The sequence below is a fragment of the Pseudorasbora parva genome, chromosome 5, assembly GCF_024679245.1.
Source record: "Pseudorasbora parva isolate DD20220531a chromosome 5, ASM2467924v1, whole genome shotgun sequence".
Lineage (NCBI taxonomy): Eukaryota > Metazoa > Chordata > Actinopteri > Cypriniformes > Gobionidae > Pseudorasbora > Pseudorasbora parva.
The window spans coordinates 25,409,450-25,426,781 of record NC_090176.1 but is presented as its reverse complement, the minus strand read 5'-3'; the positions used below and the strand labels follow the sequence as shown (position 1 = coordinate 25,426,781).

General features: G+C 35.6%; 1 protein-coding gene across 4 annotated transcripts in view; it reads right to left on the bottom strand.

The window, feature by feature from the left end:
- Positions 1 to 17,332, bottom strand: part of thsd7ba (thrombospondin, type I, domain containing 7Ba) — a 385,534-nt gene that overhangs the window by 78,871 nt on the left and 289,331 nt on the right. For all 4 annotated transcript variants that reach the window (XM_067443589.1, XM_067443591.1, XM_067443588.1 and 1 more), the window contains 4 exons: positions 16,734 to 16,925; positions 14,878 to 15,106; positions 3,510 to 3,625; positions 1,490 to 1,622 (listed from right to left, as the gene is read on the bottom strand). In XM_067443589.1, the coding sequence (XP_067299690.1) occupies positions 1,490 to 1,622; positions 3,510 to 3,625; positions 14,878 to 15,106; positions 16,734 to 16,925 (670 nt within the window). The remainder of the gene's footprint in view (positions 1 to 1,489; positions 1,623 to 3,509; positions 3,626 to 14,877; positions 15,107 to 16,733; positions 16,926 to 17,332) is intronic.

Below are 17,332 nucleotides of genomic sequence, written 5' to 3'. Positions count from 1 at the left end.
TTAGGTTATAACAGGTAGCATATAATACCAGAAATAACACACGTAAGCAGACATTCCAGTTTAAACACAATGCATATCAATAGAAGCCTTATGGTTACAATACTTGAATCAGTATTAACCGGACTGATGCTGTCACAGTCTTTTATGATACATTGAATTAATTGCCTTTGTATTCAGGGGGCTTTTACAAGAACATGAGTTTCGTCTAGCCTTGCAAAAGAGAAAAATGGTGACTGTTAAATAAATCCTATAAACCAGTGGTAATGATGTGCTGCAATAAATGAATGACTTTGTTTCAGCATACTAAACAGTTTCTTGTTAATAGCTTTAATTACAAAGGATTTCAAAGGCAGACGCCAGTGCTGACATCAAGAGATCAGAGTGGTCATTGGTTAATATGAAGTAAAACATTTACTAGACTTGTTCACTGTAAATACATTTTTAGAAGTGCAAATTCTCCAAGTTCTCAACTACCAACTTTACCAAAATATTAGAGTATATATATATATATATATATATATATATATATATATATATATATATATATATATATATATATATATATATATATATATATATATATATATATATATACTAGAGTTGTAGTCGTGAGACTGTTTTCTCTGTCTTAGACTAAGACACCTTAGGATTTTATTTCAAAGCTGGCCACAACTGTGGGTATAACATTAAAATTGTCGGTGCATTATACAATATATTTTTGGTAACACCGTTAATGTGATTAAATGTAAAACTTCCTGCGTCAAATGCCATAAATAACTTATTTATGATTTGATTTCTTTTGTTACTGTTGTCCTGGGTCAGAAATGAACGATGTCACCGAAGTTACTACAAATGGCCAAACAATTCAATATATGATTGCAAAAAAGTACCTGTATGAGAGCTTGTTTTTATATTATAACATAAGGGCAACATAGGTCGTGGCCTAATGGTTAGCAAGTCAGACCTGTAACCCGAAGGTTCATTTTTTATAACTGTAATTGTAGGCGTAGACATGAAGCATGAAGGAATCACACAGTGTTTGTGTTCCAAAGATACAGATTATCCCTTCTAAAATGTTTGTGAAATGTTTTTATAGAAACAAAATGCTGTCTGTTACATCTATGATTGTATTAACAAATCAACCTACTTCTATTTTTGTCAACAAATCTTGCAGAATAACAATTTCAGAAGTTATTACAACTGCTAAATTGCATTTACATTTATTCATGAGGCAGAGAAACTTGCAAATAGATCTGCATTTACTTCCACAGTAAATTATGGCTACAATGTGTGACTTGTATATTTTGTGGAAAGTATTGTGAGTTTACAAAACAGCGTATAATGTATTTATGTATTTCATGCGTTGCATTTCTGAGTTGCAGACTGAGCATTTGCAAAAGTTTTTCTGATTCCACAAAAGGCTGGCTCGCAGACATTGTATTGGTCTAGTCTGATCAGTTGGTAAACAACTAGAGAGCAGTTTGCTCACCTGAAAGTAGGACAAACCAGAAGAGCCTCACATTCTCTCTCCTCATATAAAGTATCTGGACACTCTTGACCCCCATTGGCCGCCCGCTGGATGATGATCCTGTATCGTGACTGTGAGGGCACGGTGCTGTTCACTGCACAGTTCACACAGAAAGAAAACATTACTTTCACCCATCTTTCACTTTATTAGTATTCTGACAGTGATTACCACAGCAGGAACAATTCAAAGAGCTCTTTAGATAAGAGGTAATGATATGATTCTCTGGTGGAGTTCACTTCCTGTTCCCTGTATGGATCCTAAGCTGATGTAACGACTTCATTTAACAGACGATGTAAGGCTCATTACACATTGCTAATTACTAAAAGACTGATAATAGCACAATTAAGAGGGCGATCTCATTAACAGAAGACCCAACAGGGTAAAGCGCACTATTTACAAAGGGGATATCAGTTATTTAAAACATTTCTTCAAATGTTACCATTTGATTCAATCATAATAAATGACTGTTTACTGGTTTCTTTAGTGGAAGTAATTGTCGATTAATAGTCTCATTAAAATGTAATAAAACCTTTATGCTGGACTGGTAAGAATAATAAAAAGTCGCTCTGAGAATGACACTAAGAATGTGTATCAGTATGTGGTCTGGCTTTCACAGCAGAGGTTTATGACATCACATCCCAGCAGGTTTAAGTGTGTGAAATCTTGTTTTCATTATCAACATACTGTCCTCATGGAGATAAATTTCAAGTTTTTTCTTTATTGGATAAAAGAGAATGGGGAAATTCGGAAATCTGATTAAGATGTTAAATAACATTTAAAACCAGCAATAAAATCTGACAGGAACTGTCCCATAGATGTTGTTTCTAATGCTCAAAAAACATAAAAAGCTTTATTTCAGGTTAATCTGGGCAATGCGCATGTGCAGTAGCCACAAGTGAGCATCTCAGGACATTTCTAACTGTGGCTGCAGTGACTTGATCAACTGGCGACTGGCTCTTTTATTTGGAACACGGGAATCATTCCACAATATTGCGGAATCGATAATGACGCTTTATGACTCAAATAGTACACATTTTAAGGTTGCAACTGATGTGGATGTTTTAACAAAAATAAAAGCTTCTGTAATTGTGCTTCTAAATCATTGAAATGCATGGCTCCCCTTACTTCCATTGTGACTGCATTTCTGTAATAAGAATCAAAACAGAGAATGAGTTTTTGTGGTAATCATAATGTGCGGTATTAAACCCAGAGTATTCATTTATAGAAATAGTCCATCCGAAAAATACAACTCTGTTGTAATGTTATGTGTTGTTTTGTTCTATGGATCACAAAGAAGTTGTTCTTTGACAAAACTTAACATCGGTCTTTCCATACTACAGAAAAAGTTGTATGGGCAACTTTTACGAAGCATTTATGGTGTTTTTTGTCCTTTATGGAGCTACAGTAGATAAAGTTTGGGGCCAGTAAGACTTTTTTCTTCTTTTTTTAGATAAATAAATATTTTAATTCAGCAAGGATGGATTATATGATCAAAAAAGACAGTAAAGACATTTATATTTGAATTTATATTTCAAATAAATGCTGTTCTTTCTATTATGGTTTCCACAAAAAATGTTTCTTAACATTGAAAAATGTTTCTTGAGCAGCAAATCAGCATATTAGAATGATTTCTAAAGGATTACGTGATGCTGAAGACTGGAGTAATGATGCTGAAAATTCAGTTCAATTACATTTTACAATATAGTAAAATAATAAGAAAAAACATTTCACAATAGTTTTTACTGTATTTTTAATCAAATAAATGAACAAAAGATGATCAAAACATCACAAAAAAAAAAATACAGATCCCAAACTTTTGAATGGAAGTGTACATGAACCTTATGAAGATTAAAACCGTCTACTAAAAGCCGTTTTGGAAAAACATGAGAGTGCGTAAATAAGCACACTTTTTATTTTCAGGTGAATAATCCAAGTATGAAATGTCACTGCTAAATGCTGTGTGAAGAGATTGTATCAATACCTGGCAGGCATGTGGTAGGGCAGGCAGTCCATTCACTGAAAGGAGTCACAATGCAATCTTTCCTACAGGGCAGTAAACAGGGTTGAATGGTGTCCGGTCTGACAGATTCTGGACACCTATGACACACACGGAGAACAGAGAGAATGAACATCAGTGATAAGCTGCCTTAATTCACACAGCGGTTGCTCTGTCCTTGACCTTTCACCATGGGTGCAGATATCATCTGTGCAAGCACTATGTGCAACTTGATTTACTGTACCCCACAAACCCAGACATTATCGTGTACAGATACAACACAGTTACAATGACACTATCTGTGCAACAGAAGACCACGACCACACTGTAGGGGAAGTTGATGTAAAATTTATTGCATCTTACCAGCAGAGACTGCAGCCGATTGCATCTGAGTGGGTATACGGTAAAGGTGAGTTATTTTGGTATGAGTGACGGCAAGCGAGAGGCTATGTGAGCCTTTATATTTCTTAAGAGAGAGAGAGAGAGAGAGAGAGAGAGAGAGAGAGAGAGAGAGAGAGAGAGAGAGAGAGAGAGAGAGAGAGAGAGAGAGAGAGAGAGAGAGAGAGAGAGAGAGAGAGAGAGCCCACACGGCTGTACTGTCTAATCTAATGGAAAGATCGTTTATTACTCAATGCTTAAAAAACATTCTTATTGGTCAAAATAAGAATGTGTGTTCAAAGTGTTTCAAGGTTACATATTTTCAAAGTGTTTCAAGGTTACATATTTTTGTGATATTGGTTATATATTTGGCAAACAATTTCCAACATATAAAAAAAAAATAGCTCACCTTCTAAAATAGGTGGATGTACACTACCTATCAAAAGTTTGGGGTTGGTAAGTGTTTTTTTATGCTTTTGAAAGAATTATGCACAACAAGGCTGCATTTATTTGATTTATTACAGTGAAAACAGTAATGCTATGAAACCTTACTACCATTTTAATATCAATGTTTTCTATTTTAATATATTCTATGTATTCCTGTGATGTTGAAGCTACAGTAATTATGAAGTAATTTTCAGCATTCAGTCTAATATGCTGATTTGCAGAAGTTGTTCTGATTATTATTTTTTTCAGACCATGATTTTTTGGGATTCTTTGATTAATATAAAGTTCAAAAGAACTTTGAAAAGTGAAAATATTGAAAAATGAAAATATTAAAAATCTTACAGAGCCAAAACATTTGAACAGTACTGTATTCAGGGTATATGCAGGAATCCTGAAGTTAATTTCAATACCTTTTTAAGACTTTTTAAAGACCTTCTCAAAATATTTTAAGACCTCATCGCACCAAGTTCTAATCGGCAACAAACCTTTAATAAACAGCTGTAGTCGAATGTAGACTTAAAATCTCTATCGTAGGCCAGTTTTGTATCGTTTATATTGCATATCTGTTTCGCGACGTATGGAGGGCGACACATCACCTAAACTAGGGACGCACCGAAATCAAAATTCTTGGCTGAAACCAAAAAAGAAGAAACCAAAGCCGAAAACCGAAAGAAAATAAAATTCAAACTAAAATGTTTAACTCGACCTCACTCATGTGTACATTAAATAATAATGTTTATGCCAACTGGCCTGCAAAAAGGATTGAATAAAGTAATCAAATGTAAAACAACTGCATATTTAACTGTTTAAATGAAAGATTAATCCTTATTAAACTTACAAAAGCTATTCAATCAAGAGCATTGATTAATGTCAAACTAAATATAAGGACATCACTCAGGCAGCAGTAAAGGCTACTGCGCCTTTAAGACCTGAGGCAGGGATATGCTCGTCTTTCTCTTAAGGCATATTCAGACTATGTCTGCTTGGATACTCATCAAGATGGACATGTTGACATACTTCTTGTGTGAGTTTGTCCGTTTAAGAGCAAGACTTGAAAGAGAACTCAATATTTGCGCGCTGTGAGACGAGCGCGCTCTCTCGGATGATGCACAACGTCAGATCTTCTATCAGCGCGCGCGAGTCTCACAGCGCGTCTTCACGCGAGTGATGACGGAGAAAACGACTGGTCATATGCGCACATACGGCAGCACTCACACATGCATTGAACAAAGTTTACGAAGAGGTGAAACAGCTCGGTAGGTGAAGCGAGTTTACCCGCCACAACTCTAAATCAGCCGCATTTGGCTGATGGCGGCGCTAATTTCCATCCGTGGCGCGCGCGCTCCGAGCCGATCTCAGACTGAGCGCCCCGTTGTTTTTTAATACTTTTGGGGATGAAAATAAATATATTCATAAAAACTTTTTGGAGTCAAACTCTTTTGACAAAGCTTGAACAAAATACTTTCAAAATTTAAGACTTTATAAAGCCGTGATAAGACTTTTTAATACTTTATAAGGGTCTTAATTTTCCCAAAATTGATTTATCACCTTTTAAGACTTTTCAAGACCCCGCGGATACCCTGGTATTATTCTGCAGTTTTATTTATTTAACAAAATTATGAATATAACTTAAACTATCTTTAGTGGAATAAATAAGTACCAACAATTAATTTCCATCTAGAACATACTTTTTCCCATAACATTGTACCCGTTTCATACCTCTCCTATAGCACTCTCCGGTATCGGTTTCTTATAAAACATTACAAGAAAATCAACTTAAATCAAAATTTCATGCACACTGATCTATTTGGTAAACAGCCAGGTATAGGAGGGTAATGACATTCTCCCCGGTGAATATTTAAGAGATAATGTAGAGCCAGACGGTCATTTTCACAAAACACACCCCTTCAGGTTGAAACGAGAGCCATTATTTTATGATAATATCTGGTTGACTGCACATGATTCCTTACAGGGTGCATGTCCTGCTGAGTAGTTTGCCTCACGTGTGTCCTTGTGAGTGAGAGTATGTGTGTGTTTTGGTTGAGAGCATGTTGCTCCTTGGAGAATGTCCATCCCTGTAAGCTGGATTCTGGACATTTCATTCCCAGGCTCAGGTCACTTCCCAGCATGCAGCAGTTCTAAAGAGAAGCAGTGGGACTCAGCAGGCCTCTACCAAATACAGGCTTTAGAGAGCAGCAAACAGGACACATCAAAGCAGGGGACAAGAAAGAACAGAGCCATGAATCATCTGTTTCTCTCTCACTTTTGCGCTCTGTGGAGCAGAATGTCATTACAGAGGGCAATCACCCAAAGGCAATGATGCTACACAGCTTTAGGAGAGGAACAAAAGAGTGGGTGGAGGATAAATGCAAGAAATCAGTAGAAAGAAGAGACATCACTGAAGACAAAAGGTTGACACTGTCTTTTCCTCTCCTTAAGAAAACAAAGCTTGAAGAAAGCATATTTATTGATTGTTCTAGCTTAAAGGGATAGTTCGCCCAAAAATGAAAATTGTGTCATTTACTCACCCTCATGTTCCAAACCCATAAGACTCCCGTTCATCTTCTGAACACAAATGAAGATATTTTAAATGAAATCTCAGAGATTTCTGTCCCTCCATTAACAGCTACGCAACTACCACTTCGACACTTCCAAAAGTTCATAAAGAGATTGTAAAACAAATACGTATGAATGCTCTACTCCTCATCATATAAAGCAATTTAGTCTTTTCAGAAAATTTGGACCAGACCACTCTATTCATATGAATTATTTTTCCGATCTGAGGTGTTAAAGTAGGGCAGAAACTGTCAATGGAGGGATAGAAATCGCTCAGATTTTATTAATAATATCTTCATTTTGTATTTCTAAGATGAATGAAATCCAACTGATTTGGAATAACATGAGGGTGAGTAAATAATGACAGAATTCTCACAACAACAGCATGTTTATGGCAATATTAACATGCTATAAAAATGATCTGTGGAGTATTCTGAACTGAAACTTCACATACACACTCTGGGGACATCAGAGACTTATTTTATATCTTGTAAAAAGGGGCAGCGGTTATAACAAAAGCATTCATTCACATGGCAAACGCGATATACAACAAACATGCTGAATTCAAAATTAAAGTAGATTTCCCTGAAAAGAGTAAAGTCTTTGACTGTAGTTTTTTCAAGATATTATTCTGTTTCATGCCAACACAGCAACTCTGGGGCAAACAATACGTTTTTTTATTGTTTTTTTTTATTTTATTTGGTGAGGGTAATGATGCAGAAATTACATATTTCTGCTATGATAATAATAATAAACTATTAAGAGTCATATGGATTGCAATCATATCTCTAGGCAAATTAATTAATTGAATAATTGTTTCTTACGGTTATTAAAAACAATAATACATACAATAATTTTTTTCAACAATATGTTTTATCATATTGCTGTTGCTGCAGTTTTAGAAAAGCAGTAAGTGCAGAAATGACTAATTTCCACAGTAACTATTCTAATTTAAATAGTGTATTATGCTATCTGTAGGCAAAGGACTTAAATTAAATATGTGTTCATTACGATTATTATTATAAATTAATACAATGATTTTTTAACACTGTTTTATCATATTGCTGTTGCCACCATTTAGAAAATTAATAATTCACCCAAGGTTGTGGATTAAATTGATTTCATTTATTAAAATGACAGTGGAGAGAGAAAATGAAGGAAATGATGTAGCAGTGGAGAGAGTGTGGAGAGCGGCAGTGGAGAGAGAAGGAAATGATCTGGAATGAGGGGGAATAGCTCGGAAATCAAGCTTGAACTTGCATCACCCACATTTCATTGGTCCAACAAGCAAACAAACAAACAAACACACAAACAAACAAAGAAACAAACAAACATAATGTAGCATCCTGCTCCACATAACTGTACTTTCAAAACAGCTGAGACCAGGTAGCGGTTTCACATTTAAAGTTACACTGCACCTATAAACAACCTGGTTTATTTTCCTCTTTATGCAAGCATATAAAAAAGAGTATTAATAAAGAGCAGGTCTAGCAGCAGTAAGATAAACAAACAACTCCCTGTTGGGTCATTTCATTTACCAGGGTGTTTAAATAGCTCAGCCTTGCTGTTTTAAATAGAGTGTAGTTATCTGAACACACACCACCTACGTATGAAACATCAGCCGCTCTCATCTGATGAAAGAACGTGTTCTATATAACGGATGTTCTGTTCTGGCAGCCTCCAGCACATGCAGCGGGGCACGAGGGATATAATGTGTGTGTGACACAAACACATAAATTTGCTCACACCATCAAACACATCCATGCCATATACAGTACACCCATCTGTGATTTATGCTTCAGTACATCTGTGAGTTAGAGCGTGTGTGTGTGTCAACAGACCACTATAAACCAGTGTGATTTGTTTGCTCCCGACTGTAAAGAAGCATAGATTACCAATTCATTTGTAAACACAGTTGTATTTGACACCTCTTACTCCTTAACACACATAGCTCTCGCAAATGCTCTCCCACATTCAAGCTCTTACAAATGCTCTCCTTATTTTTGCAGGTTTACACTGCAAAAATAAAATAAATAATAATAATAATAAAATATTTATGGTATATTTACTTAAGAAGTAAAAATGTGCAATACATCAACATTTGTTTAAAAAAAAAAAAACTTAATTATTATTGATTAATTAATTATAGATTAATTATTGAATAACATATATACAGTAGTCCAAAGGTGATGTCTGGCCTATAGGAAAATGGAGATCTTTACCCTTTATGTAAATATTAAAAATGTGTTAGAGCTGTCAAAAATAACATGTTAACGCATGCCATTATTTGTCTTCAGTTTAAAGGGGTCATATAATGCCATTTTTGTACAAGTTAATATGATTCTTTAGTGTTTAAATTAAAAGTGTGTAATATACTTTAATTAAAAATTCTCCTTAGTATTAAGAAGTGTTAAGAAAACACTCATTTTACCTGGACAAAATCAGCTCTGTTTTCAGCAAGCCATTCTAGTGCATGCGGCTTTAAATGATAAATGATAAATTTCAACCCGGAACAAGATGACGGCCGGCGAGCTGGACGTTTCTGAATGGTTAGTTAACGTAATATCACTTTGATCTATCTTTGTATGCACTGGCAGAGTAATAATAGTGTGAATGCTATGCGTTTACTCACGTATACATTAATTCGTTGACAGATTGATGTTACAACTAATGGTCATGAAAAACTTTTTTTCAGTAAATGTAGGCTTGTCAGTGATGCGTAACATTATCTATGCAGTGTCAGGTACAACTGTCAGGCATGAAGCACTAACATTAGGCCACCACAGGAATGTTTCAACAGAAACCGTTATAAACCATCCAATGTTACAAAAGTAAGCTTAGTGTAGTATTACCACGTTACCAACTTTATCACCAACGTACACAGTTTGTGATAACACACTAACCATAGCACGTTGTTCGTTATAAACGTGGGACTATGAATTATATTAAGAACATAATACATAGGAAGCATGCCGTAATGTAAGTTAACTTACCCTGTTAACTTTAGCCACATTCATCGTAAAGCGTGCAAGCGTTTCAAACTACACTCACTTCTTCTGGAGGGGCAACAGGAGCACAAATAATTGGTACGTTACTGATCTTTTTCTTCTTAGCAAAACCTGCTTTATACTGACCATCGTTTTTAAAGCAGTCTGGTGAGAAATGATTTGCCCGGCGCAAACATGAAAGCATTGACGTTGATCGGGGTAATATTCCCTTCGAAAACAAAACTTCAGCTGTTCGAATTTCGGAACATCAAAATGACTGCTGTGTTCGTTATTACACCAAAGAACAGAAAACCACAATCGCTTATCCGGCGTATAAACAATGGCGGACTGTGCTGATGATGACAGAGCTCACTCAGGGCGGGTCTGAGGTGAAACGCTGCTGTCAATCAACAGTCGTGGGAGGGGCGTCTGACCGTGTGACGTCACAAGATCGAACAGCACGATTTGAGACAGGATAAAGCAAATAAGGAGATTAAAAAAAAAAAAAAAAAAACACTGGATGGATTTTTATCATTATAAGACAGTTGTGTACAGGCACTGCCAACACACATTTCCATACAATCAGCTAGTAAAAGTGTATATGCCATTATATGACCCCTTTAATGCGTTAAAATATTTAGCATCCGATTTTCCCATCATCCTTTGACTAGCGTTATATGACCACGCTCTTATTCATGCAGATGATTTTAAACCATTCAAGCGCAACAAGACATAAAAGAGAACTCTTGACTGAATAACAGGGGTAGCTTTAATAAGAATGAATCTATATTTCATTTATAATTGATGCAGTGAAAACTGTGAAGTGCTTTATTCAATTTCTGTATATACACTACCTGTAAGACCTACCTGGAAATTTTAAAGCACTGTTTAAAGGTTACATGGGTCAAAAACACTTTGTGCATTTTGAAAAGGCAAGTAAAAATCTGAACAAGTCTGACAGGGCAATAGAAAAAAAAACTGAGCCCAGATATATTGAAGGGCACATCAGGTAAATGTGACATTTATTATAATGGGTTTATGCAAAGATTGTTTTAAGTTCACTGAATTTTAAAAGAAAAAAAAAAATGTAAAGCCTAATATATGTTAAAATATATAGTTTTCAATTATACTGTTATGCAAAATGGCTATAATGAATGGCTAAAATAAAGATGACTTTAAACAAATATTTAAAATTTAGGCTACTGTCTTTGTTGTTTCTACATTAATCTTGAGATTAAACATGAAATTATTACAATATTAATTTATTTTAAAAACTTGAATGTTAGGTGCAATTAATTGTGTTTAATTACATAAAAATGTGTGATTAATCAGTATTTTTTTATTGACTGACAGCACTACTTGATTTATGCTGGTGACAGCACTATTTGATTTATTGTATGCTTTTTCTTGTGAGCCTTTTGTTTTTCTATAATTTTTTTGGAAAAGTAAAAATAAAACCTGGATTTTTTTTTTCTTCTAAATAATTTGGCAGATAAATAGTTAGTCACGTTAGTCAAACTCGCATCAGCTGACTGTCAGATGATCACTATAGGAATACGATGCCTATAGGATATATACACACACGCGTGTTTCTCAGGCGCTAATTACCCTCCTCCATCCCCAGCTCCTCTACTCGTCAGTCAGGATTTGGCAATGTGATTTGTAAATTGCCAAATTAGGTTGTACATATTGACATTAATGCTATTTGCAATACATTGTTGCTTCTGGTCTGTTTATCCTGGGGTGGGTTGGGGGTGGGGGTATCACTGTTCTCATCCATGCTAGGCTGCATGGATGGATGCACAGGGAGTCCTTGCCCAGAACAGAACCAAACCCTCAATCCAAACAATTAGCTAATTGTTTATCATCTTTGATGATAGTTGTCCAGATAGAAATACCTTTTATATGCTATAAGTTTAGCGTTTTGTTCTTCCCTCATATTTAAAATATTTATTTTCATATTTTGATGGATTAATTAAACTTGTTAGGTCATTTAAAAGAAATATCCCCTACGAACATCATTTTTGACCACTCCCATATATGGATCGATCAATTGTGAGATTCTAAGATGGTTTTTAAGCTATCTTAGAACTTTGCAGAGAGCACAGAGTTACTCTTAAAATCGTATGCAATTTTGTTTCTCATATAAATGCATCTTGTTTAAGGTATATTAAAAAGAGAAAAAAAAAAATGTTTTTCCATACAGCCCCCCTCCTGAAACTGGGGAAAAGCCAAAACCTATAACCAAGCCAGTGAAATACACCAGCCCATAAACTCACTTTACGTTGGTGTCATTAATATAACAGAAAGAAATGGATAAACGACTGCATTATTTATGAGCCCCTTTTCCTGATGCACAACACAATATCTTCTCCATGCAATGCAATAGAACATTTTATCTGACCCAAAGCGCCATTACAATACTCTCTCAGGAAACATTTATCAAGGAAAGACCTGGGGCAACATGACCCTCTCATAGAGGAAACCAAGAGAAACAGTCCAGCCTGCGCTCGCAGCACAATACTGAGATTATTAACAGACTCTGTGTAAGATACGGCTTCAGTACAACTAAACCAAGCATTCTTCCCTAGTGAAAAGGTCAGGGAAATACAAACATCTCTAGAAAAGCGCTTTAAGTTTTTACTGTACATCTCATTCATGTGGTGTAAATGTGATGTTTGACTGGAAAACTGTTAAAGTTGGATTTCATTACTGTGTGATTGCTCAGACAGCCACATAGTGTCGGCCCAGATCCGGGCCACATCTGGTACATGTAGATTCCAAGCATACCAGATGTAGGCCAGATATGTTGCTGTCTCAGAGCATAGGTGTCTTATAATATCTAAATACAAACTAAATGTACATATAGTTACACAAGCTAGCAGAGGGAAATATTTATTTCTGGGAAGATAATTACTGACTAAATATGCATGTACTGATTTATATACTTGTATCTGAAAATATACATCTGGGAGAGAAAATGCTGACAAAGTTTTAAAGATAAAGCTATAAAAATAGATGATCCCATAAAGGAAACTATCCATATTCAGGAACATTGTAGAACTGACATTCCGAATTGAATGGCAGCATATATTTAATAAGGTATTTGAATGTGTATAATAAGGCTGTGTCTATACTTATTTTGGTGGAATCAGGGAATCGTAAGCTTTACTCACACAGCACATAAATCCTAGAAGAGATCGGATACATTATTCAGTTAATATATGGTATATCTACATTAGTAGCCGTCGAAACAGACATGACAGAGTAGTAGCCAGGATCATTTTACCCATTCATACATATGCCATGTCCAAAACTGCTCCCTTGTTTTATTATTCATACATAGTGAATGGCATGTGAGTGTAAATGAGAGCAATTTAGATGCAGATGTGTTATGAATACTGCACTTTGTGTATATTACAGTCACGGCGTGTCTAAAAAACGAACTGAAATCGGATCTGACTCGAGCGAATGAAATGCATTTCCAAAATCTGATTTGAAATGGATTTCAAATCACAAAAGGTTATTTTCAATGAGGTTTGTTGCTGTTCAGACTTCAAACAACTAAAGGGATATAAAGTGCCACTATTATGTTTTTTCGAATACTCCTTTCACACAGTGTATAATATAATTGTTTGTGAATGTTAATGTTAATGTCTGCTTCTCAAATCTCGGAGTTTAACACAGGATTCACAAAATACTTGCTCTGGAAAGATGGGTCAGTAGCAGATTATTTGGACCAGCTTGCTCCTCAGAATCACAACCTGTAAGTATGATTAATTATTGATATATATATTTTATATCAGGTGTTCAAAATACGTAGTTGTGTGTTTTATATTATGTACGTTTCTGAAATATTTTTGTTTTACTGAAATAGGTCTGCTAATCAGCTGTGGGCCACTATTACCTAAAACTTTTAATGAAGACTATCTGTTGTTATTACTACTTTGATTTAAGATAAAGGATGGAGAAAGATTTATTTTACACATTTAAAATTTTCAGTCATTCACGTTAGTGCTTGGCTAACGTATGCACGGTTATTGATACAGTTCCTACATGTGCATCGCAATACATTAGAAATATACACGTGTTTGTTTTTATACTCTTGATAATGCTGATGATGAGGAATTACAGTTGCAGCATCTCATAATGTACCTCAAAATAAGTAGCGAATCACTGAGAAATTTCCTGCGAAGGTTTGGGTTGAATAACTAGTTCATCGGACTTGTGCTCAGATTGATATGGTAAAATCTACGGCATCGCTACTGTACAATCACTGAGCTTAAAGCGATGGGTATACTTCGGCCACCCGTGTTAATGCACCGTCTGCATGGCGTAACTTTCGTCATGCGGAGGGCTTGTGGCCAGCTGCACACTCCGTGCGAGTGCAACAGCGCATGCGCCAGCAGTACAGAAGAATCCACTAGATGGCAATTTTTTTTACTGCGCATGTGTCGAGCGCGATCATCCATGCGCATCCGTTGTGTAGTATACTTTGAAAGACACACAGACAGAGAGACCTATCACAACATACTGGGCCGTCTGGCCAATCAGAGCAAAGTAGGTTTGTGGAAAAGGGGGCTTCATCCGTCGAGTCGTTTGAGATTCACTGAAAAATGTGGTGATGTGCAATGTATATTATTAGAAAATGAAACTTTGACCTTTGATGCATGTAAACATATTGTAGGAGACATCCAAAATAATATTAAGAGACTTCAAAATAGCATAATAGGGGCACTTTAAGCCAAAAAATAACAACAAAAAACAAAAAATCCTCTGTGCTATTTAATATTAATATTAAGCAATGATAACCAAAGGTTAGTAAAATATAAAATTTCAACTTCATGCCATGAGCAGTGGTGGAAAATCTATAATCTAACCTCCACAAAACACCACTGCAAACACTTTTAGTGTGGTGTGTGGAAAGTGTGTGCGTGTGTGCACAAATCCACAGATTATAAATTTCATACATAAAAATAAGGCACCTTTTGGGAATAACTGGCCCAACGCCCATTTTCATGCAGACCACTTTACGAATCTGCACCCCGACTGCACAGGTGGCCGTTCCGTTCCAGTAGCCGGTGCCATTTAGATTCATGGAGGAGTCTTCAATGCATGGTCCCCATGGCGACGCTTCCCAGTAGAACGTGATGCATGGATGATCATTACAAGTTCTCCACTCCTCCAGAGCCGTAGCAGCTGGACATGCCTTAGCTGAAATGAAAAAGATCATTAACTGCATTACAGATGGAGAACCCGCTCTTAAGTTTGCTTTAATGCTCCATAAAATGTTAACGAGCTACATGAGCACAAGAGGCATGAAACAGTATTCTACTGGGACATGTGAAGAGATGTAGATATATGAATAGGAGAACCATGATGTCATTTCTGAACCACCAGCATTCATTTATAAGAAATAATGTCTGTTTTTCTTAATAAACTCTGTTTTCAACAAAGTTGGTTTTCCTTCGAAAAAAAAGAAAAAGAAAGAAAGAGACAAAACCCTATAATAAAATTAGTCACATAAAACGAAAGCTTACAATGCAATTATTAAAAAATAAAATAAAAATGTTGATACAACTGATACAAAATCAATAATTCTAAAACTGGTGTTTTCGCTTTTTTGAAGAAAAAAAAAATCAACCTATGGATAGGAATGAAGAAAGTATTTTATGACTTAAAATATTGCTTTGTTAAACTTTCCCAACAAGGAAACAATGGCTCGAGTTTGGAGTGGGGCTAGCTCTTTGACCACCAAACAAACTGTAGGACTGTATTTTTTTCCCATCAAAACTCATATTACTAAATCAACCATAAATAAAGCATTTTTTAACCTGTTTGTCAACATAAGATTTTTGATTGATGCACCCCAAAACCTTCTTCAATCATTTTATTGTACTTGAAATCAAATGAACATACTAAACCTAAAGCAAAAAGCTAAATATGTATTCCACGTGTGCAGGAACACCTGTGACATGTTCCGTGGGATCAGTCTCCAAAATTACTTCTGCACTTTTTATAATTAAAAGTAATTCCTACTCCATCTGCCCTTGAAGCTAATGACATTGTATTGACATTCAGCCTTTCTCCATAACACAGGGACTCATTATGAATGTAACATAGACCAGCTGAATATTAATAAGGGCTTGTCTGATTAATGACACTCGGTGGATGGTGTGTAGAGGTTGGGGTTTTATTTCCATTTTCCAGATGCATGGAGAGAAGTGTATGTAAGAGCATGCACAATGCTGTTACTCAGTGTGCGTGTGTGTGTGCGTGACTGTGTGTGCGGCTGCAGAGGGGGTGGGAGTAGTCTCTAGACTAAGGTATATTTAAGTCTTAATTACACAGTTCTTTCTGTCATTCCAGAAGGACTGTGTGTGATTGGAAAAGCCCACAGCTGTATGTAGGCAGACAGAAAAATGAGACCCTGTGAACACATTTTTATCACTGCTCCTCTGAAACAAATATACAGAATGCAAAATTGCTCCTTCACTCGCAAAAACAAACTGATTAATGGTGTTATGTCACCCTCAGAGTGATATTAAGAGTAAATTGCTTCCCTTGTCAAATCAATATCATGGCATTCAATTATCTGTTTGTTTTTTTACATTTCATAAAAAATCTGTAATATAATAGATAGTAATGCGCAGTGAGACTGTAACACAGTTTGGGAGGTTGGGAAATAACACATGCAGGCCAGATGCCACAGGAACCACACCATGTCATATGCGCCATTTATTTGAATGCCTCAAAATTATATTTAATTGAAAATACATTTGTCAAACATTTGTAATAAACATTATCATCCAATTAATGTGAAAGATGAAAGTCAACTGACCTTCTCCTGGTAAGCCTAATATGGTCCTTGTGCGGCTTTGCCTGCCCTCTGAGTTTTTACTGGAGCAGCTGTGGGAGCAGGAGGACCAATCAGACCATGAGCTGAGCACACAGTCACCTGAACACGCCATCACACAGGACACCTCTTTAGGGGGCGACTCATCTTCACAGAGCTCCTCGGGAACAAGCTGCCCTGTTCAGTGGAACATGAGATGAGTTGTAATGTCACCTTTATTATTTGGTGTTGACAGATATCAAGGGATGTTATTGTTGTTGTTTTAAAATGTGCACTTTGCCCATTTCTTTACTGAATAGAAAAAAAAATGAATTATACTGGCATTGTGAACCTTCAATAATACAAAATATAAATTGTAATATAGAATTTTAGGCAGTCCGACAGACAGGACGGGCGGATAGATGCAGGGAGGGTAATTGGTGCAAAAATGCAGCTTTGCCATCACAAATATATATATATATATATATATATATATATATATATATATATATATATATATATATATATATATATATATATATATATATATATATATATATATATATATATATATATATATATATAATTTATTATAAAATATAATA